This window comes from Coenobita brevimanus, chromosome 113 (genome assembly GCF_032717465.1).
Source record: "Coenobita brevimanus isolate Jiangsu-jjx chromosome 113, ASM3271746v2, whole genome shotgun sequence".
Lineage (NCBI taxonomy): Eukaryota > Metazoa > Arthropoda > Malacostraca > Decapoda > Coenobitidae > Coenobita > Coenobita brevimanus.
The window spans coordinates 15,216,916-15,241,502 of NC_137066.1; the positions used below are offsets into that span (position 1 = coordinate 15,216,916).

Below are 24,587 nucleotides of genomic sequence, written 5' to 3' on the forward strand. Positions count from 1 at the left end.
AAGAGAACTATCTACAGATTGTTCATTAAAATTGGCCGCATATCCATCCACTCACCCTCTAGCTGTGAAGAGCTGTTGGTGCAATGGGTAAAAAATTTAGTCCGCTGCTGGAAAAACCTAAATGTGGTTCTCGAACCAGAGTCATAAGAAAATTCACTGACCCTATATACCCTACATTACAATAATTAAAAATCTGCACAATGAATTTTGTATGTCGCATTCATGGGGAAGGTTGGAACTTTGCATAAACTAGTTTTCTGACTTAGAATTGTCATGTACTCGATAGATATTGAGCTAAACCTTCCTTGATTTAACTTTAAACAACTATGTCCAAAATGTGACAGAAAATTCAATCAACAGTCCCCTTGGTGTAACTCCTTTTGCTTTTGATTCTTGACCACATTCGACGCAGTACAAAATCTGACTAACTGGTACACTTATTAGTTGTACGTTATGGTCACCCTCTACCCATATCTATGGCGCAAAGGAAGTTGTAGTCAGGGCCTCGCACCACGTCGATCACTGCTTGCTGGTTTAAGACACTGTACTGCAGGAGTAACAGTGCCATCACCAAATGTTCCTCGTGCTGTGTAACAAAGCACTGAACAACATGCGCTCGCTCAGACTTCCCTCCAACAATGGGTGACGACAGAGGCCGAGAAGAAACGATGGCAGGTGGGTGTACCAAGTCATAAAATAATTAGTTCAGAAGCAAAAGATGTCAAAAGTTGGTGACCGAACACCCAGACACAGAGACAAGCACATATACAGGCACAGACAAGCACAGAGATAAGACACACAAATAGATTCACATGTAGACACACAGAATCATGAGTAGGCACACGGACGGATTCACAAACAGATACGCAGGCACATAGATAGATAAGCATTTAGATACACTGATAGACTTACAGGTCGATTCTCAGTTAGACACATTCACAGTTAGAAAAATATTGTTTCACAGGTAGACACAGAGATATATTCTCTGGTATGGACACATATAAATTAATTGCTAGACACACAGACATTATCACAGGCAGACAAACAGATACGTTCTTGGATTGCCAGAGATTCACGGGTAGACAGGTAGACTCATTGGTAAGCATACATAAGCATTTACAAGTTAACAGATACATTCACGGGTAGAATATCTATCTGTCTATTGCCAGACGCCTTAATCCCATGGGGGGGGGGCACAAACAGTTCGCTTCCACGTCGCCCTATCCCCCGCCATTTCACTGCCCTGCTCCCAACTCACACCCCCCTCCCTCATATACCTCTCCACTCCATCCCTCCATCTCATCCTTGGCCTCCCCCTCCCTCTCTTCCCCTCCACCTCACTCACATATACTCCTCGTCAGTCTCTCACTCTTCATCCTCCCCACATGGCCAAACTACCTCAGTGTGTAGACGCACAGACAAATTCACAGGTAGGTGCACAGAAAGATTTACAGGTAGAAGATAAACGGAGAAACACATATACACTGTAGATCCATCGGTAAGCACGCAGACAGGTTCACAGGTAGATACACTATTTAATGCACAGATATATTCACGGACAGAGATGCAAATGGATTCATAGGTAGACACATAGATACAGTTACGGATCAATTCACAGGAACAGGTAGACACATATTCTCAAGCAGACACACAGGTAGACTGAAATGTAGACGCAGACAGATTCATGCGTAGACATGTAGATAGCTTCACAGGCACACCAGAGACATACACAAAGACAGACAGACACATAGACAGGTAAACACACATAGAAACACAGATAAACATGCATATAGACACAGACAGACACACGCATGGGAGTGAATAAAAAGAAAAATTCCGGATCATTCGCTTTAACTCCGTCCAGATATTCTTCCTTTTGGAGCTTATTTCACGTTGCTCTGAGAGAAAAAGACAGTACTACTGCTCTACGTCATTTTCATAGCACCGCTTCTTGACTAGCATCATGTACAGTTGTGAATCTCTTGTTATAGCTCTGCACTCAATATGGGGATAAGACAATGTTTGGCCTAACCAAAGTAAAAGGAGCATGTTCACCATTACACAGGTGACAGACAAATTTATTAAAACTAAGACTGTTTTAAGGCAAAGCAAGAAACCTGGGAAGGATCTCAGTTTCCTTATTCTTACTTTTCCTTTTACAGTTTCCACATGGAGCTGAGTGCAGTTTTGTGAATCTGGGGCCCTGGGAACATAATAAACTCATTTTTCAATATCTTTCCTGCAAAACTAAGTTAAAGTCACGTCAGGAAACTGATCCTAAGTGCATTTGTGTATCATCTTGGCTCATGCTTTCCTTCCCCATCCTGCAAACCAAATCGTATTTACGAAAGGGGAAGTTGACTGCTGCCTTGTGAATCCGGACCCTGGGGAGAATTTCATTTTTCCTCAGTGACGCGAGAGACGTGACCGTAAATTTATCCATGAAGGAAGCCGACCTGGCTTGCCTTGATGTCAGTTGATTTGCTCGTTATTTTTGTCCGGAGAAGCAAACTTGGTTTGGTTCCCATCGTTTGTAATTGGCAAAATATATTATTTTGTCAGTTAATTTCGAATCATCATTCCGTAAATATTACGTGCACAATTATTTTATTATTCTACCTACGAACTGTTGAATCTCCTAACACAACAAGCTGGTTTGTAGTGCTCATGCATTTCGCTTATCTGTTGGTATAAACTGCTCGATATTACTATTTTCAGTGACTTCGGAAACATCATCTTTTGAGTACTGAGTTGCTCGATTGCTGCAAGACAATTTAAACTTCTTGTAATCCTAACGACGAGTTATTTATTAACAAATGAGGATATTTGGAATATAAACCAAATACACTGAAAAGTAAAGTGCGCGATTTTTCGAACAACGAATAATTGATTATCTTAACCACGAATGTCTAATATTATAAGTCATTATAAGTACGAAAACACCAATGGCTGATCAGTGTGTTCCACCTATCTGGCTCGGTCGTTGTAATAACGTGCGTGACATAATCTATTTCCAGTGACATATAACCTTCATGTTGTCCTCAGCAAACAAAAATAATTACTTATCATAAGACGAAATGATAATTCATCCTGTAAAACACAAAAACTTTATTTACCAACGAATGATTCATCATACGAGTGAAGACAAGGTTTACATAAACCACTGAGTGAACAAATGAGAACACAAAAACACAAAAACACAAATCGGAATGAAAACACAAATTGGACAAAGACACAAACTTCCTCAGTATATGAACACATTCTTTGTACACCCGGATACCATTCACTACGAGAACACAGCATGAAAAGAACGCAACGGTTTCGAAAATACGTGAGCACAACACAAACGACCTAAGTATAAACAAGAAGAGGCTCTCCATAGACCAGCGACGAAACGATGCATCAGCTGTTTCAACAGTTGACCTGTCAGATCAACTCAAAATTTCAAGCTGAACAACTTTGTATTTCATAAGAAACTAGCTAAAATGTCTCCTTATAGCCGAAACTGAAATATCAACTAATAGCCAGCTGATGTACCTGCCATGTTAAATCAGATCAGAATTTCAAGTTGAGCAACTTTGTATTTCTTAAGAAAATTGCTCAGAGCTCTCCAAGAGCAGATATTTGGTCTTTCCTTGAAGGAGGAAAAATAAAGATCCCTCAGGTGTACCACTCATAGATCTTTCGGCTTCGCCGCAGGTAAAAAATATGGACACGTCCTCTAATTCCAGTCCCACTGAGAGGGTCCGCGGTAAAATGAATACCAGAACATGACTGAACCAGGGCTGGAACACTGGAACACATTGACGGTCGATTCCATGTCTTACTTTAAATCTGTATTTGAAGGAATAAAAAACGAAGTAATATTATGTAATTACTTTTCTTTTGTCCTTCCTGTAATGCAGAAAAATTGTAATGATAATCTTCCAGTTACAACTAAGATTCAGTTCTGCAGAAAGATCAAGCAGCATGGGAAGACTGTACACTTTCCATGTCCTTACAAATACAAATCTGAGTTACAAGAGGGAATCAGTCGAAAATATGTTTAAGAATTCCATCCCAGAACACACAAGAACACAGCGGCCTTGGCAATAGGTGAACACAAGATCACAAAAAGCCATAATTTAAATATCGACTTATTTTTAAAATAATTATGGCTATCCATTCAGAGGGATGCTTCAGACTGATTTTAATAAAAATCAACTGGACGGGAGCACAAAAGAGACATGAACACAGTCTCAATAAAAAAAAAAAAAAAGTGTGTTCGCTTTTCTTTTTAATCGAGGTCCTCCTTAGGTACGATGGCCCAACTTAATGGGTACAACACAAAACGAGAACACAAACAGCCACAGAATAAAACAAGGGTGAATTCTTTCCTCTAATCGAACACCACACTGAGAGGAACCGCACCAGACTGGGTTCTCCTGTGACGGCAAGATTATCACTCCGCCTGGGTAGTCTCAGTGCTGGTCGGTTAGGTGGTGGCAAAGGGTCATAGTTGTGTTGGCTCAGGAGGCTGTGAACCACCTCCTCCTAAGAAGTTTGCTTTTGCTTTAGGTACATTAATATTCTAGTCAGGCTGCGTGGTTAGTATTGGTAGCCGCAAAACAGCTGGCCAGAGGGTTCGAACCCTGGTGCGGGCAGCTGGCGCCATTCGACTGACATGCACAGTCATCCTCTGTGGAGTGATAAATGAACACTTATGTTGACACACAGGGGAAGTGACTGTAATAAACTGGATAAGGATGATACTATATCCCAGATTTGTGAAGGAACAACATGCCAAAGATTCAAAGGCCTAAGCCACAGAAATTAGTTCCTTGTCACCTAAGCACCTCATGCCGTCTGCCGGTATTAATAAAAAAAAAAAAAACAATCAAAGGCTAAAGGCATGTATAAATATTTGCTCTAGAGTAAACTGAACATAAGAGTATTTGACTGAATATAATTAAAATCTGGCGGAGCAACTGCCAGGGTCATATGCCGCCGGTGAACATAAGAGAGCCAAAATGAAGATGTATTCAGTCACTATACCGTAATGCGTTGCGGTTTAGACTGAAGCGCATACGCAGAAGAAAAGACCGACGGCAGAAAAAAAATAAGTTCCAGAGTATACATGTGGAGGTGTATGGACGTAGGAGGACTACTGGGCCTTGGTAATGGGCTGTGAAGCCTATGCCCAGAGTCGGACACATAAAGAAAAGAAACTTGTGTACAATGGACCAATGAAGATGGCTGTGGATATGAACAATGTGGCCTATGCTGGTTATATAGAGTTAGTATGAATGATATTCACGTTTGCTACTTATATAACTGCAGTACCTCAGAACTGGTGAATGCTATGTGGTTATTTATACTTCTACGTTCATGTAAATCCAGTAAAATTTGTCAATATATTGCAGTCCAGCATCCCCCTTTCGGGGAACAGGAAGAGTTGAAGGACATTAATTGTATTACTGGATGGCAGAGTAGCCCGGCTATATCGGTGTCACCAAGTGAAGGCATCCTTCTCCTACACCTTTTGAATAAAATATCTATCAACACATTCAATACATGCTACATCACAAAGTGTTCAAAAGAGTGTATATATTGTGTTGCACTGATAGATTTATACCATAGATTAGAATCTATATCTATCCCTGCTGCTTGGTTGACATAGACTACGGGAATATAAACAGGGAGTGTTATACACCTGCCATTGTTGCCTTAAAGTATCGTATTTGTGAGATTTGATACTGTTTCGTGAAACATACTGAAATTTGTCTGTCGATATAGTTATACCGTAACGAACGTGGGCAGTTCACCCTGAAGATATCACCAGCAGCTTGTCAGGAAAGCATTACTATTTACGCTGAGAGTTATATTAATGGTGAAACTCCGAGGAGGACTGGTAAGGAGAGGTTAACTCTAGCGTACTGGTGGCAGCAGCATCGTGATACAGGACCAGCTAAAAACCCACTCTGAGCGACCAACCTCGTCGACTGAATTCAGGCAACTCTAAGGTAACCGCTGCTCCCAGTGAGATTTTAGTGTTGAAGAATCCACAGCCAGTGCGTCAGTTTGCTTAACACAAATGTATCCGAATACTATTTTGGTCGAATACAACAGTTAAGGTTATACTTAGACCTCACACCTCTGTCTCACCTCCATCATCTCTCACCTCACACACCTCTGCCTCACCTCCATCACCTCTTTACCTCACCTCTGCGTCACCTCTATCATCCTCGCTTCACTCACCTTTGCCTCACCTCCATCACCCTTACCTCACCCACCTCTGTCCCTCCACCAAATCCCTCCCCTTGCTTACCTGTGCCTCACCTCTATCACCATCACCTCACTCACCTCTGACTCACCTATATCATCCTTACGTAACCCACATCACCCTCACCTCCATCACCCTCACCTCATTCACCTCTGCCTCACCTCCAATACTCCTCACCTGATTCACCTCTGCCACACCTCCATCAACCTCGCCACACTCACCTCTGCCACACCTCCATCTCTGTCACCTCACTCACCTCCGTCACTCTCACCTCACTCACCTCTGCCACACCTCCATCATCACCTCACTCACCTCTGCCTCACCTCCATCACCCTCACCTCACACACCTCTGCCTCACCTCCGCCACCCTCACCTCCATCACCTCTGCCTCACCTTCATCACCCTCACTTCACTCACCTCTGCTACACCTCCATCATCTTCACCTCAGTCACCTCTGCCTCACCTCCATCACCCTCACCTCAGTCACCTCTGCCTCACCTCCATCATACTCGCCTCACTCACCTTGCCTCACCTCGATCACTCTCACCTCACTCACCTCTGCCTCACCTCTATCACTCTCACCTCACTCACCTCTGACCTGATTCATCTTAACCCAAACAGGTGGCTGAACTACAACAAGGTGAACTTACGAGATCGGCAAGTCAGCCTTCGAGCCCCCTTGGTCAGAGAACTGTAAGTATTTATTAAAGGAGGGTAATAGGAACTAATTCAGGGTTTATTTTATAACTACGTATATCTATTGATGGCCTCAGTTTGAATTCTTTCGTTACTAATTTACGACTAATAATTTTTTTTTTGTATTTTTTCGTTATTTTTCTTCTTGTATTTAGCTTTTCTGTTAATTATCTAACCTGGGTAGGTTCACAGTGGTGGATCTCGTGGCGTCGTTTCCTTTTTTTCAAAACTGTATTCTTACAGTTTTGTAGTGCTTTGGTGGACATCTGTGCTGGTAAGGGGTTGGCAATAGCCAACACCTACTTTCGTCATAAGATGATCCACCGGTATACATGGAGAGCAATGAGAAGGATGGATGGTGAACTTGTTGAACGAAAGGCAATGATAGACTACGTGTGTGTGGATGAGCGAATGAGAAGACAAGTGTTGGATGCAAGGGTGTGGAGAGGGTGGGGGAATGGAGTCTCGGACCATCACTTAGTGATGGCCAAGGTAGAGTTGCAAAGAAAGTGGTTGAGGAGATGAAGGGGAAGACAGGAGGAAGCAGCTCCTGTGAGAAGAGTGGAGAAATTGCAAGATAGTGAGAAAATGACAGAGTATAAGAGCATAGTGGAAGAAAGATTGGGAAGGTATGAGCTAGAGCAGATGGAAGGGGTGGAAGACGTATGTAAGATATTCACGAAAGAGATAAGCGCAGCGTGTGAGGCGGTTTGTGGAGTGAGGAGGAGATGCAAGGGTGTGCAAGGGACAGCATGGTGGAATGATGAGGTGAAACGAGCTGTGGAACAAAAGAAGAAGGCATATGGTGAATGGTTGGCGAGTAGAGGTAGGGGAGAATATGAGAGAGAGAAGAGAGAGGTATATGTGAGCAGGAGAAGGGAGGTTAAGAGACTGGTGAAGGAGAGTAAGAAGAAAGTGGATGAAGAGTTTGGGAGGAATCTGAGTGTGAAATGGAGGGAGAGTAAGAAATTGTTTTGGAAGGAGGTAAAGAAAGTAAGGCAGTGTGAAAGGGGAAATAGTAGGGGAGTGAAAGATAGGAATAATAGATTGTTGGTGGAGAAGAGAGAGAAATTGAGGAGATGGAAGGAGCACTTTGAGGATTTGTTGAATGTAGAGAGTGAGAGCAGTGTGAGTATAAGTGGTTGGGGAATGGCTGGGAGAAGAAGAGATGAGAGGAGGGAGGAAGAGATCAATAGGTCGGAAGTAGTGGAAGCGATGAAGAAGATTAAGCTGGGAAAGGCCCCAGGAATTGATGGAGTGTGTGGTGAAATGCTTAGGTATGGGGGTGAGATTGTTGTGGAGTGGATATGGAAGTTGTGTAGATTGGCTTGGGAAGAGGGAAGGGTTCCAGAGGACTGGAAATCAGGTATAATTGTTCCTCTGTACAAAGGAAACGGGGAGAGAGAAGTATGTGGTAACCATAGGGGTATTTGCCTTCTTAGTGTGACTGGTAAAATATATGGTAGAATACTCATTGATAGGGTTAGGCATATGACAGAGGAGCTAGTTGGAGAAGAACAAGGGGGATTTAGGAAGGGAAAAGGGTGTGTAGATCAGATATTTGTTCTAAGATGTTTAGTGGAGAAGTATCTAGAGAAGGGAAGGAAAGTGTATGCTGCCTTCATGGACTTAGAGAAAGCTTATGACAGAATAGATAGGCAAGGTATGTGGAAGGTATTAAGAATATATGGGGTGGAGGGGAAATTGTTGAGTGCTGTGAAGAGTGTGTACGAGGGAGCTAGGGTTACGGTGCGAGTGGATGGTGAGCTGAGTGAGTTCTTTGATCTCAATGTGGGACTGAAACAGGGGTGTGTGATGTCTCCATGGCTGTTTAATATATATATGGATGGGGTTGTAAAGGAGGTGCAAGGTAGGGCAGTGGATGTGGGGGTGGCCCTAATGAATGAGGGTGAGATTTGGAAGCTTCCGGTGTTGCTGTTTGCTGATGATACAGTATTGTTGAGTGAAGATGAATGGGAGTTGCAAGGTTTGGTGAATGAATTTGGGACAGTGTGTAGGAGGAGGAAGCTGAAAGTTAATGTAAAGAAAAGTAAAGTTATGGTGTTTGAGAGGAATGAAGTCACAGAGTGTGCAGTGAGGTTGGATGGTGAGGATATGGAGAATGTGAGTGCATTCAAGTACTTGGGTAGTGTGATGAGTAAGGATGGAACTTTGGGGGATGAAGTACGTGAAAGGGTACAGCAGGGAAGAAAGGTTGTTGGTACACTGAAAGCAGTGATGAGAAATAGGGAGGTGAGTATGGAAGTTAAGAAGGCACTGCATGATGATATTGTGATCCCTACCCTGACGTATGGAAGCGAGGCGTGGACCTTGCAAGAGGGGAACAAGTCAAGAGTGAGAGCAGTGGAAATGAGTTACTTGAGAGGAGCATGTGGAGTGACGTGGAGGGACAGGTTGACGAATGAAGAAGTGAAGGAACGTTGTGGGGTAGATGTGGATGTGGTTGAAAAGATTAGGAGAAATACACTGAGGTGGTTTGGACATGTGGAGAGAATGGAGAATGAAAGACTGACTAAGAGGGTGTATGTAGGTGAGGTGGAGGGAGGGAGAGGGAGGGGTAGACCGAGGATGAGGTGGAGGGATGGAGTTGAGAGGTATATGAGGGAGGGGGGGGGGTGAGTTGGGGGGAGGGGAGTCAAATGGTGGGTGACAGAGTGACTTGGAGGCGTTTTGTCTGCGGCCATCCTTTGCGGGATTAGGGCGTCGGGCTATAGATAGATAGATAGATAGATTCTTACGGCTGTTACATTACTTTATCAATATTGCTTTGTTATCTGGTTAACTCTTCATCTTTACCTTGCCTGTTGTATTAAACTTTTGATCGCTTTAATATTCTTGTTCGTGTGTAATGACGGTATTGTTAATGGCTATTTACTCATTTTTTCTGAAACCTAATGTAAACAGTTTGAAATTGGGACTGCCTTTTACGCCTGAATGGCATGGTTGATATAGGTCTGTTGTAGGAGAATATTTGGGTTAACGCGCCGTGGTTCGAATCCATGAGATCTTAAGAAGCAGGGGGGGTCTGTGATGGCTTTACTGAACTACGGTAACTTAGCCTCAGGGCCTCTTACGCCCCAACAGGATAATAGGGGATTCATCTTTTTATGAAAATATTGTTCTTGTCATAAGAGTTCTTGGTGTGAGGCTTTTTTCTTTACTGTTAAATTTTTCTTGCTCTATAAGTTTCCCAGTACTGCGAAGTAGAACAGTATCATTTTCGACAACGCGCCCTATACTTTTGGGCTATACTAAGGCCGTGCGTGTGTGTGTGGGGGGGTGGGGGTCAGCCAACAAATGATTTTAGACAACTGTACGTGGGATGACTCGCAGTGAAGTGGTTAATGAAGGCAATATTCATATACCCAAGTCCATAGAGTACATCTTCATCTCAGCACTGTCGTGTGAAAATAGGATTAAAAAAAGACGTGACGGTATTACAGGTGTTAATAATCTTGCTGCTTGTATTGTTGCAGCTACAAGATGGTTGTATTCAGTTTAGCAGAGACCCTTGTAGTGACGGGGATATATTAATTCTCTCTGCAAGTCTGAGTCGTCCACAGCCATAAAGGTTACATGTCAGTCTCTTCCAGCCTACTGTTCATTTAATGTATTTTACATATGAAACTGTATCCCCTTTAGTCTGATGATCTGTTTTAATATCTCATTCTTGCTTTCTCTAGATTATTTTCATCAGCTGAAGATGGTTTTTTTTTTACGAGTAAATTATATGCAACTTTCATTCACCTTTTCTCAGCTGCAGATTCTTCCTAAGGTCAAAGTAATCGTCTGCTGGTGGCCTAAGTAAAATAACAAATAACATCATCGGACTGCGGGTATTTTCCTTGATATTATTTATTTATTTTTATTGATGTAGACTGTATTCTGAACCCATTCACCTCGATGATGTCTTTTTCATTGCATCCTTGTTATATACAGAGGCTTCATTTTAATCATAAGGGGTTATTTATATTATGTATTAACCCCTTTACAAAATCTCAGTTATGATAAATTTTCTTGTACGAGTAATAACATGTATCAAATGAACAGAACCATTTAACAGACTCAGTTAATACCCTCTCATTTAAGGCTTTCAGTCCAGGGACATTTTTCATCTTATTCACACCACCATTAGTCAGATTTCTTCAGTATGAGAGAGACTTACAAATTGTAGGTTTTATATACAACCTTCATTAAGTACTTTCATTGCGGGACAACACTCATAACCTGAATACAGTAAATATATTTCTTTTAGGTTTCCGAATTTAGGCATAGGCTTCACATCCAGCCCCCAAGGCCCAGTACATGACACCACTTCGGTGCTAACACCCACCGTCCATATTGGATACATGCTAGGGCTCTCTCATACAGGACTGGTGTACTGGTATTAGCGGGGGTACTTTTACATGTCGGCGACTCTTCTGGTAGATCAGTAAAGTCTTATTTTCATGCAACTCAAATCCTTAAACTGTTCCATGCCCCAACGGGGATTTAAAGCTCTCGCCGATTGAGCCATCGCTTGGTCATGACAAAATTATAATGAAGACGACGACACCACATTAAAGGAATTAAACTCTTAATCCCATTAAACTAAGGCACAAAGACAAGAGGATCACTAAGCATTTTGTTTCTACCGTAATGCATCAGGGGTTGGCAGCTGCCCCTACACGTGAATCGTCTGGTATTCTCAGTGTGCTATAGCATGTGGCGGTGCTCCTTTAATCTGATCCGCACTGTTAGTATGCAAAGAACTTATTAAAACTATGGTTATTTGTGCTCCCTTGGGATGCAGAAAGCATGGTTAACATGCAAGGAAGGAAATAATGTGGCCGCTAAGAATTCGTCGGAGTAATATGGAGATTTGGAAAGTGTAATATGGAGATTTTGAAAGTGTAATATGGAGATTTTGAAAGTGTGTACCATTTTGTGGTATTAAGGTAACTGACAACAGTATAGGCTACATCTATTTATTATAACGCGAATATCTTCCCCATGACACTTAGTAATTGAAATATCGGTGTGATTATCAAACAACTTGACCAAGAATGGCAGTCAAAACTCCTTATATAAACAATGGGGATCAAAGCAAAATACAAATCTAGAAACACACACACACACACAGACAAACACACACACACACACACACTATGATTAAGTATGTACAATATTCCCAGTGATTATATATATATATATATATATATATATATATATATATATATATATATATATATATATATATATATATATATATATATATATATATATATATATATATATATATTGTTACATAGCCTATGATTTCATCATCCTTTGTGTAATTTTAACGCACAGTATGCTGCATGTTTGATCACGAGCGTGTTCTGCCTCAGTTCCCCCCTTCTACCGTTATAGTAGAGTAAGTCGTCATTTCTGGAGTTCAGACCAGGATTGTCAACTCTTTGTCCCCATGGCTTCATTTGCGCGTCCTCCTTACAAGTTGTATCAAGCTCTGCTGGCCCCTATATAATGAGCTCAGTCTCTGCATCATTGCCACTTAGATCTGCTCCTCATTTTGTTCACATCTCTGTCCTCCCCTGTACAGATATTATTATTGTGAGTGCTCAAGAAATCTCCAAACATCTAGCAGCTGTGTGTGATTTGAGTATAAGTGTTATTGTATTTTTTTCTTGTGCTGTGTAGCATAGGGTTGGTTCTTAGGCCTAGTGAGGTCTTTGTGATTGGTGTTGGGTTTTGTGTCAGTCATTTTTGATAATAGTTTGTATCTGTAATAATTTATCTGGCATTCACTGAGTATTATCTGGTATCTCATTTTATCAGGGCTGACTTAGATAAATTTACTCTTCCTAACTTCGTGTTAATAGAGGCTATTGCAGTTAACCATATATTTAACCTGTTTATTTGCCATTACATTATCCTTATGAGTTCTGAATGTTTTGTTGTTAGTTTGTGCATTAAACTTTAACTTGTAATTTTACCTAACTCTTTTGTTTTGAACCTGGAACTTTACGGGACAGTAGTGATTTTTAGTATTCTCACTTAAAGTGTACATTATCTTTCTCTGTTCCGTAACATAAATTTGGCGACCTCTCATCAGGATATTCAGGATATTATCATAAGGATATTCTTTGATATTTTGTGACTGTGATATATTCATGATGGATACTATTTCTACACTTGATGAAGCCAAAGATTTTTTGTCAAATGTGCAAACAGTGTGTGATATAGAAAACAGAACAAAGAATGAACTTAAGCTTGTTGCTCAACAATTGGGAATTGCAGTTCGCTCTCATCATTCTAAAGATCAAATTGTTGAAATGATTAATGAAAGTTTGTTTAATGTAACTCCTCCAAATGAGCAAACGCAGATTGAATTAGCTAAGTTACAGCTAGCCCTGCAGGAGGCTCGTGCTAAGGAGGCGGAGTCTCGTGTTAAGGAGGCTGAATTTCAAGCACGTGCTAAGGAGGCTGAGTCTCAGGCTAAGGAGGCGGAATCTCAGGTTCGGATTCAGGAGGCACAGATACAGGCTCAGGCACAAGTTGAACTTGCCAGGATTCAGGCAGACCATGAGTATCGCATGAAACAAGGTGGAACTGGATCATCTAGCTCTGATGATGTTGATGTGGCTAAAAATGTTAAACTTGTCCCTCCTTTTAATGAATCTGATTTAACAAAGTATTTTCAGTTGTTTGAGAGGGTAGCTACAGGTTTTAATTGGCCTAAAAAGTATTGGCCAGTACTCCTTCAAACTGTTCTCACCGGTAAAGCTCAAGTAACTTATGCATCTTTGCCTCAGGATCAATCTGATAATTATGATGTAGTTAAGAGCTTGATTCTTAAGGCCTATGAGCTTGTTCCTGAAGCCTATAGAGTAAAATTTAGGACAACTTACAAGCAAGATAAGCAATCCCATGTTGAGTATGCAAAAATCAAAGAAGATTTGTTAGAGCAGTGGTTAAATTCTAAGAATGTGGATTCTGATTTTGACAAATTTAAGCAGATGATTTTGCTGGAGGACTTCAAAAGGTGTATTTATAAAGATGTAAGCCAATATCTTGATGAGAAAAGAATAGATAATTTGTCTGATGCTGCAGTTTTAGCTGATGAATATGTTCTCACTCACAAGAGATATACTAAAGAAAAAGGGAAAGCTGAGAGTAAGTACGTTGCCTCTACTCAGAGTACAGGTAACAGGAGAGAGAATAAGGATGATGTTTTTCAGGAAGTAAATACCAGCTTCACCTCTAGATTTCAGAAAAGTAAATGTACTTATTGTAGTAAGCTTGGTCATACTACGGAGAGATGTTTCAGGAGACAGCGTGATGTGAACAAAAAGGAGTCTTTAAATATTCAGTCAATTGGTCTAGTGTCCACTCTTGAGAGTTCCCATAATTCTTTAACTGAGTTAATTGAACCTGCTTTGAGGGGTAACTTAAATTCTCATGATGGAGCTCCTCTTTTGAGCAGTAACGTGGGTGACACTCTCAAGAGTTCATGTGCTAATTTTCTGTCTGATGGTTTTGTCAGTCCTCTGGACAGTAATGATAGGAAATCAGTTCAAATATATCGTGATACAGGTGCTTGCCAATCCCTTATGCTGACCAGTGTTCTAGGCTCTAATGTTAATTCCTCTGATGAAACTGTAATCTTACAAGGTGTAGGGAATAATTACTTCCCTGTCCCTCTGTGCAGAGTGAATTTAGAGTCTGGTTTTGTTAATGGTTCCGTTATGGTTGGGTTGGTTGAGACACTCCCAATGTCAGGTGTAACTTTCTTACTTGGAAATGATATTGGTGGAAGTCAAGTGTGTCCAGCTCCTCAGTTGTCTAGTGAGCCAGTGGCTGCGTCCCAGGATTGTGATGTCCCTGATGTGTTCCCTGCATGTGCTGTCACTAGGGCTAAGTCTAAAGTTACTGGTGATTTAGAGGATAATGATGATGATGATGTTATCCTAGCTGACACTTTTCTTGCTAATTTGGACCACTCACCAGATGAGGCAGTACCCCGTAGTGTTGATAATTTGTCTCGTCAAGAGTTGGTTGAGTTGCAGGTTGCTGACCCTGAGTTGAAAGGTCTAGCTAACTCTGCTTACAGTGAAGAAGAGTCAGCCGGTGCTTCTACTTGTTATTATGTAAAGTCAGGAGTACTTATGAGGAAGTGGAGACCCCCAACAGCATCAGCCGACTGTGAATGGGAGGTTGTACATCAAGTTGTCATCCCTCGTGTTTGTAGGCAGGATATCATTAGAGTGGCTCATGATTCCAGTTTGGCAGGACACCTTGGAATGAGGAAGACTGTGGCACGCATTTTGAAACACTTCTACTGGCCAGGTATCTTCAGGGATGTTTCCTGGTATTGTAAGTCATGTCACACCTGTCAAGTTGTGGGGAAGTGTAATCAGACCGAAAAGGTTGCACCTCTAGTTCCCATTCCTCCTTTTGAGGCGCCTTTCACCTGTGTGTTGGTGGATATTGTGGGCCCTCTTCCTAAGACTTCTTCAGGATTTTCTTATGTGTTGACCATGATTGATATGGCTACTCGTTATCCTGAAGCCATTCCACTTAGAAATATCTCAGCAAAGAACGTGGTTAAGGAAATGCTAGGATTCTTCACAAAGTTTGGTCTGCCCAAGGAGGTACAGTCAGACCGAGGAAGTAATTTCATGTCAAATGTTTTCAAGCAGTCTCTGAAAGAGTTGGGCATCACCCAGATCACGTCTTCAGCTTACCATCCCCAGACCCAAGGAGCGTTGGAGAGATATCATCAAACACTCAAATCGATGCTCAAGAAATACTGTTTGGAACATCAGAAAGACTGGGATAAAGGTCTTCCATTCGTTGTGTTTGCCGCAAGAGAATCTCCAAATGAATCACTGGGCTTCTCACCTTTTGAACTACTGTTTGGCCATGAAGTAAGAGGACCCCTTAAGTTACTCAAGGAATGCTGGCTGTCGGAGGAAGATGACGTCAACCTGCTGGAGTATGTGATGAAGTTCAAAGAACGGCTGTCCACTGCTTTACAGCTGGCGAGAGAGAATTTAGGAGCTGCTCAGGGAGAAGATGAAGACTTGGTATGATAAGAAGTCCAGGTTACGCCACTTTCAGCCAGGAGATCAGGTTTTGATTCTGCTACCAGTTCATGGGCAACCTCTTCAAGCCAAGTTTAGTGGCCCTTATTTCGTGGAGAAGAAACTCAGTGATGTCAACTATGTCATCGCCACACCAGATCGTAGAAAGAGCAAGCAACTATGTCACATCAACATGCTAAAGTTATATCACAGGCGGGACGAAAATAATCCAGTCTGCACTGTAGCTGTTCCACCCGAGTCTACAAGTGAAGTTCTCCCATGCAGCATGAGCCTGAGTGATAGTTTGGGGAAGAATCCTGATATCATGAATGATCTCCTGACTAAGCTTTCTCATCTACCTCCCAAGGAAAGGCAGGAGTTTTCGGCATTACTGCAGGAGTACCCGCAAGTGTTCCGTGCTACTCCAGGAAGAACCACTGTGTTGATGCATGATGTCGATGTTGGAGACGCAAAGCCAATTAAACTGCCTCCTTACCGTGTGAACCCAGTGAAAGTTCCTCTCATCCAGAAGGAGCTTGGCTACCTGTTGGACCACAAGATGACTGAGCCCTGTCAGAGCGAGTGGAGTTCTCCTGTCACTCTAGTCCCTAAGCCAGGTGGGTGACAGAGGCTTTGCATCGACTACAGACGTGTTAATCAGATAACCAAAACAGACACTTACCCTCTCCCTCGTGTGGAAGATTGCATAGACAAGATCGGAAAGGCTAGGTACATAAGTAAGTTTGATTTGTTAAAGGGATACTGGCAAGTACCTATGACTGAACGTGCTAGGGAGATCTCATGTTTTGTAACATTAGGAAAGACCTTTGCATGGTCTGTAATGCCATATACAGATTGTTTTAGAGTAATAAGAAATTTCCTTTGTAAATTTCTTTTTTCTTTGTGGGGAGGTGTTACATAGCCTATGATTTCATCATCCTTTGTGTAATTTTAATGCACAGTATGCTGCATGTTTGATCACGAGCGTGTTCTGCCTCAGTTCCCCCCTTCTACCGTTATAGTAGAGTAAGTCGTCATTTCTGGAGTTCAGACCAGGATTGTCAACTCTTTGTCCCCATGGCTTCATTTGTGCGTCCTCCTTACAAGTTGTATCAAGCTCTGCTGGCCCCTATATAATGAGCTCAGTCTCTGCATCATTGCCACTTAGATCTGCTCCTCATTTTGTTCACATCTCTGTCCTCCCCTGTACAGATATTATTATTGTGAGTGCTCAAGAAATCTCCAAACATCTAGCAGCTGTGTGTGATTTGAGTATAAGTGTTATTGTATTTTTTTCTTGTGCTGTGTAGCATAGGGTTGGTTCTTAGGCCTAGTGAGGTCTTTGTGATTGGTGTTGGGTTTTGTGTCAGTCATTTTTGATAATAGTTTGTATCTGTAATAATTTATCTGGCATTCACTGAGTATTATCTGGTATCTCATTTTATCAGGGCTGACTTAGATAAATTTACTCTTCCTAACTTCGTGTTAATAGAGGCTATTGCAGTTAACCATATATTTAACCTGTTTATTTGCCATTACATTATCCTTATGAGTTCTGAATGTTTTGTTGTTAGTTTGTGCATTAAACTTTAACTTGTAATTTTACCTAACTCTTTTGTTTTGAACCTGGAACTTTACGGGACAGTAGTGATTTTTAGTATTCTCACTTAAAGTGTACATTATCTTTCTCTGTTCCGTAACAATATATATATATATATATATATATATATATATATATCCACTAGGCCTTTTGACTTATGCTAAGCAGTTTCTTTATAAATGTAACCAGACTACTACAGGAAGATTAGGGTAGTATAGAAGGCTCTCCCTCGCTCCCCAATCCCTCTAAATACACTGATCGCAATTCTGATATTAAATAAAAATACCCAGGTCACAAGTAGTTATTAACATTCCACTTATAGAGTACACAAGTGGCAATAAAATACAAATTTAGGCATGTACTGTACAGTGTTAGTAGTTACTGTGCACAAAGGTTTGCACTACTTAAGGTAGACATGTGTTGTTCAGTGGCAAATTTTATATACTCTTACTAGTAGGATCGCTTTGCTGGTTTTCGTTTTAGTTATTACTGCAGCACATCAACCCTTCTGGGGTGAGTAGATGTTAAGGACATTGATATTGGTGAGCTTTATTAAGCTTAATTGAATGAGGGAGAATGAGTTATAATATACCGCTGTCTCTCACTGTTCTGCATTATATGATGAGCCTTGCCTGCAGTTACTTCATGGCTTCACATAATTATTTCGGGTACAATTGGTGCTGCCGGTAATTAAAGCTAGTTTTTCTACTGAAGAGTCCCATGTCAAAACGGGACGGGTATAAGCATTACAGTGAAGTATATTCTTGGTTCCTAGCATCATCCGTGGAAACAATTGCATTAGATATCTGTCTCAATTCCATCGTTGAATATTTTCACAAAAGTGTAGTTTCTGCGTAAAAATAAAATAACTATTCTTTGCACTGCCATGTAATCCATACTTGAATGAAAGTATAACAAAAAAAGGACAAATGAGCAGAAAACAATCGCTTATTGAGATGCATCTTCAGTACCAGTTCATCGGGTACCCACGACGCCACAGATTTAATGACCTCACCAGCAGAACGATTGTTCTAGTGAACTATCCTGTTTATTTGTCTCTCTCTACTGAACCTAATCAAGTTTAACTCTAATTACTCTATTTGAACCTTCCCCTTTTCGCAGCGCAGTAGTTTAAAGTCTTCTTAAATACTGCATACTTACATCCCAGTAGAGTTGTAACAAAGCTGTTTCTTCTCCAAAAACTTTGCATTCTCATGACAATTTTTGTAAGTTTTATTTTTGCTATATCAGGACTGTTTCTCTTATGTCAGGAAAAACTTCTCAAACTTCATAGGCTTATTACAGGCTTCATTAACCCCGTCAGTGGTAGGGTTACCATTGTCTTCTAAGGCCATCTCGTACATTTTCTATTAAGCCTACATTTTTCCTTTATACAATCTTCTTTCTTTAGTGTTTACTTGTTTATTTCTTTCTTATATCGTCTTCACGTAATCAGAATTGTAACATAAGTGGAGCTCTAATTTTTATATATATATTACCTTATGTACAGATTGAGTCTGAGAACTCATGCAAATACAGGGTGTATTCTGGAGATAACGATATATACTTGTATGCCAATGCAATAAAAAAAAAAAATCAATGTTTCGTGCATGAAATACGTAAGGACTGAGGCATATAGTAGTGTTAACCGGTTGAGAAGTACAATGATAATATTTTCTCTATTTCTGGACACTATTTCACCATATTGTAAAGTGGGGCATGATGATGATGGTACTGAGTTACAGATGAATAACTGCATGAATATTTCTGAATGCAAAGGATATGTTACAGTGGATTATTTTGTACATATGCTTTTTATAATGATATTTCTACAGGCGTTTATGAAATGTTTGGTCAGGTATACTGTACTTCCACAAATTTATCTGCTCAACATCTTGTGGAATTTGTTAAGTGACCTTTGAGGATTTATCTGTGCATTTTTTTTATTACTAGCTTTCAAACTTTTCATTTCCTCCTTACCTGCTGGTGCTTTGCATCTACACTAATTACATTACTCTGACATTTTGTCTTCTACTTCCAGGCTCATGCAATATTCATTAGACATACGAGTATATCTTATTTGTATCTCTTATCAGGTGGAAGAATTATTGCTACATAAAAAGTAATTATTTATGTTTTTTTCTTAGTCTCAAGGCAGCAACATTAACATGTAAAAAGACGCCATCGGACTGAAAGGCATTACGAAGACACTTGCCGACTGGAGGGAGACTATACTTATGACGTCAGCTGGCACGCGTTGCGGGGTCGAGGCCATGAGTTTGATTTTAGTCCTGACCTATTTACAAGATAAGTCACTTTTAATGCTAACTTTATTGAAATATTTTTTTCTTACTCTCATTTCATTGTGGCGTGTTTGGTAGTTGTATGACTGAGGATAAAATGTGAATAAACAATCTTTTACAAAACTTCGGCTCAAGAAATCATATGAAAATGGCCCCAGGTGAGAGGTAGAAGGAGAAATGGCCAGAGGTAAGCAGAAAGTCGGGCCGCTAACCAGGGGGAAGGGGGACCGGAAAGGGTATTTGAGGGCTGGGAGAGGGCTAGAAGTGTTGCCAGGGTGAAGCTGAGAGGGGTTAATGGGTCTGAAAGGAGCTATCAACGGCGGGGAAGGCGGTTCGTATTCCCGTCAGGTAAGGCCGCTTCTTAGCACCTTCTCATGTCAGTATATGACCCAATAATGTTTTCGTGAACATGATTTTTCAACCTTTGTCAGCATGAGATAATGACATAGATAAGAAAGAAACGAGTAAAAATGCAGCTTACGAGGGGATGAGGGAATAAGTAGATATCGGGGGCTAAGAGTGGTGGGAAAGAAGGGGCCAGGAAGGAAGAGAGAGAGAGAGAGAGAGAGAGAGAGAGAGAGAGAGAGAGAGAGAGAGAGAGAGAGACTGGAAAGGGCTAGTAAGGCAATGGAGCTGAGAGGATTGACGGGGATTATAGGGTCTTTGAGGGCTGAGAGGGAGCAAGGAAGTAGCAAGGTGAGCTAGCAATGGACTGCGAGGAGTAGGAAAGGAGCCAGAGAAGATGGGAAGCAGCAATTGGTGGATGGGATGGAGCGATAAGGGTTGGCAAGGGGACTAGTGAGGGCTAGGTGGACTGGAGAGGTCGTAAAGAGATGCTAAAGGGTTATCCTAACGAAACTATGAATAGGTTATTAGGCTGGAAGGGCTAGGAAGAGGCAAGTAATATGGTTAGGTGACTAGAAGAGGGATTGATGGGCCACGAGAATTTGAGAAGTGCAAAGAATGTTATGAGTATAGCGGGAGTGGGCTAGAGGGGTGGAATATGTAAAAATGGCTGGGAATGTTCTGAGGAGACGACTGAAGGGGGAAGAGTTAGGAAGAGCCTTGAGATGATATCAGGAGATTGGTATTATGCTAGGTGGATTTGACTGGCTAATTAAAGACTATGAATGCTATAAGTAGAAGGGGCGTGTTCAAGGAGGGCTAAAAGGCTAAAGAGAGGCTTGGAATGCTCCTAGGAGACCGGAAGAAGAGTTGCAATTTAAGTTGCCTAACATACCTAAGGAAATGGATGATGGTCTCCTTCCCCCTAATAGAAAACACACTTATATACCATTTTCAAAAAGTCAGAAAACTCCACGACACCCGAGGAAAAAATGCATCAAGTTTGTCGTGAACTGGTGAAGAAACGGAGGAATGGCTTTCAGTTTGGTAAGTGTTTGGAAGGCAAGGACCACAGAAGATTCTGATACAAAGAGGTTTCCAACATATGGTGGAGACCATGAAAATATGAGAAATGCTATAAGTGAGGGAGAGAGAGTAGCCTAGAAAGGCTGTAAGGGCTATGAAAATGCTTTGGGTAGTATTTTCGTTAACTTCGAATACCGTGTAGCACCTCTACCTTACCACCTTGTATGTTATTTACGTAATCTGTGTCGACATCAAAAGGACAAACTACGTACAAGAGAATAGTTAAGAATTTATGTACAAAGCAAATTGGAAAGGATGAAGTAGTAAAAATCCTCCTAAGCTGACGAGAGTATGGCTCTAGGGACAAGGAGGTTTACTAACACCTTACTGGTGATAGGTGAAGGTGCTCACAGTTCACTGTGCAGTGCAGCCTTAAGGTAACTGCACTGTATTAAGAGCCAAATGGTTCTAATTCAGGAAACCATTTAATACGTTTGGTGGTAGCCACATAACCAAATAACACCTGGGGTTTAGTACATTAAAGCACTACAACCAAAAGGAGTCCGTAAAGTTTACATGCAAGGGGTGGTGGGCTTTACTGCCCACATAATGCTGCTCAGGGAAGAGTGAGACTGGCCACCCTTGCTTTAAAGGTCAAGACTGAGTAGCCTAACCCAGGCTCCTACGCTCCTGATGGAGCACAAAAGGACTAGATGAAGGACGGATAGAGCACACTTTGCTGTTCTTATCTATCGTATTGACACCTGTTTGTTTAACGCATTGAGTTTGTAAATAAGCAGCGGGACACTAATAACCTCTTCGCCCCGAACATGTATTTGTTTCATTCATTGATAACATACCATAATTTTATTTAGCTAATATTAGGGAGACCTTTCGACATAAAGCAGCGTTAATTAAACCACTCACGACTAAAGATTCGCTCCAAGTTAATTTAAGATAGCATGGTTGTATATATGATTATGATTAAAACATTGGCAATGTAATGAAAGAGATAACATACCAAATACAAAAGTGAGGTGATAAAAAAGAGGTGTCAGTGAGTCTGGTATAACCATGGAGTCTATGGCCCTGGGAGTGCTGTGGGAAGATGAGAGGTTGTATTGCTGTGGGTTTAGGAGGCATAAATTACCAGTACGTCTTGCCTGCATGTTTATTTCTTTATTTGACACGTTAACCCGTTAATGGTCTAGACGTTAACGCCAGACGAAATTATTCAGCCAAGTGTGAGTACTGGAACCGAGAGTGTTAATTCTTTCACCATCAACCTTTTCATCTTCGAGATTATTCTCCATCTAAGTCCAGAAATTTTTTTTCACCAGAAAGTGAGTATAGGTGCCTGAGACTTAATAATTATACGACTTTTCTTTGCAGGCCCTGTCAATTTGGAAAAAAATAAATTCAGGTTAAAATTAAATGAGAAACAATCGCTGGGTGTTAAGACTGAATGAAGAATAGAAAGGACAACGGAAGGGGGAACGGGGACCTGAAGAGAATAATGTTATTCTTTTCACTCCCCCCTGTTTCCTTGCTCGTTGTTGTCGTGGGGAGGGGGGGGCTTCGGAGATGTCGATTGGGACTTGATGTGTAGGGGAGATATAGCAGGGTGCCTTAATGAACTCCAGTAGTGTGTGGGAGTCTGGATGTCGCACTCGCATCTCCACTCTGCTCTGCCCTCTCCCCTCTCCTTGGGTCCCTGTTGCTGCCTCAACTAATTTTGCAAGGCACTTTTCTTCTACTATTGCTTCTTCTTTCCTTCTCTCCCATCATCTCTGTTCTATCTTTGGCATTAAATAGAGTGGAATTTTCCACGTTCATCAAAATTCTCATCAGTGACCTTGAGTAAGTTGCAACAGGAAAGGTAAGGGTTTGCCTGTGGGCTACTGGTCTGGCCAATTGTAGTGATCATGGTGGTTCGGCACTACCCCAGTGTGTGGACCTTTGCAAAGGTAGACATCTGTAGGGGTGGAACTGCTGCTAAGCAGCAGCTTTCGGATCTGGAGTTGCTGTTGCTTTGTGGTAGGACTCTCGGCCAATAGCCGGTGGCCCATCATTGTGCTGGAGGACCTAGATCTCCCACACGGTGTTGCTGTACCTTCAAGGAAAAGGTAGGAAGTGCATACTTTGAGCCTGATCCCTACTTGGGGTCGTTGGCTGGGCCTCTAGACTCTGCGTTCCACCCAGAATAATCCTTTCTTTATCGACAGTCACAATGAGCCTTTTCCTTCCTAAGAGTAATTATGGATATGGTTTCTGGGTCTCCCTTCACCGGTTCTGCCGATGTTTTGACTCCAACGATGACTCCGGCTTCACCCCTAGGTACTTCTCCAAGGTCTATCACGTTCTCCTGCCTATTTCTTCCTCCTCATATACACCAGCTCCTGTCTCACAGTCCCTTCCATGTACTATTCCGTCTACCTGCTCTTCATCCATAGTAACCCTTGTGCCTTATCTACCACCGTGCCTCCCTCTGTCTATCCACCCTATTTCTTCAGCTTCTTCGTTCCATCCTTATACTACTTACCGAGTCCCTACTTCTAATTTGACCACCTCCCTTCTGGAACCCCAGAACTGGTCTCAGTATTTTAATATTCCTTCTCAAACGAATGATCTATCACTTCATCTTTCCTTGCTACGGCAGTTTGGTTCTGATGCAACATTCTCTGTAAGACCGAACGGCTCTCGCCTCCTCAAAGTCCAGAATGCTACACAAGCAGAGATGGTCAAAACACTAGTGGACTCATCAGGGAATCCAGTCCCTGTTTTTCCAGATGTTCAGTTGAATTCCACGACTGGTACTGTTCAACATCCCTCGTACATTTCTTTTGGAAGCAGGCCTTTCTCCGAATGTGCTGAGGACGTAAAACTCATCCTCCCAGAACAGCATCACCAAATCCTGCAGTACAATGTTACACACTCCCTCCCAAAGGACGCCGCCAACAACCAGCGAACATCACCAGGATAGTTTTTGAGTCCCATGACCTTTCCTCCTCCATTATTATTGGAGGCACAGTCTTTCTGTCATGGAATACATTCCTCCTCCTTGTCAGTGCACTTCCTGCTTTGAATCTGGACACCCTGCAAAATGCTGCCAGTCTACAGCTATTTGCCCTAACTGCTCACAAGCTGAACACCCAGCATCCACCTGCATGTCTACTTTCCAGTCCTGTTCAAACTGTGGGGGCCAACCTACAGCCTCCTACAGTAAATGTCCCACCTACATTTTTGGAGCAGAAGTGTCTCACATCATG

At 41.7% G+C, this 24,587-nt stretch overlaps 1 protein-coding gene across 1 annotated transcript in view; it reads left to right on the forward strand.

Moving 5' to 3' along the window:
* Positions 1-24,587, forward strand: part of LOC145418266 (uncharacterized) — a 481,506-nt gene that overhangs the window by 298,033 nt on the left and 158,886 nt on the right. The window contains exon 9 of the mRNA XM_080286710.1: positions 6,884-6,955. Coding sequence (XP_080142836.1) covers positions 6,884-6,955 — 72 coding nt within the window. The remainder of the gene's footprint in view (positions 1-6,883; positions 6,956-24,587) is intronic.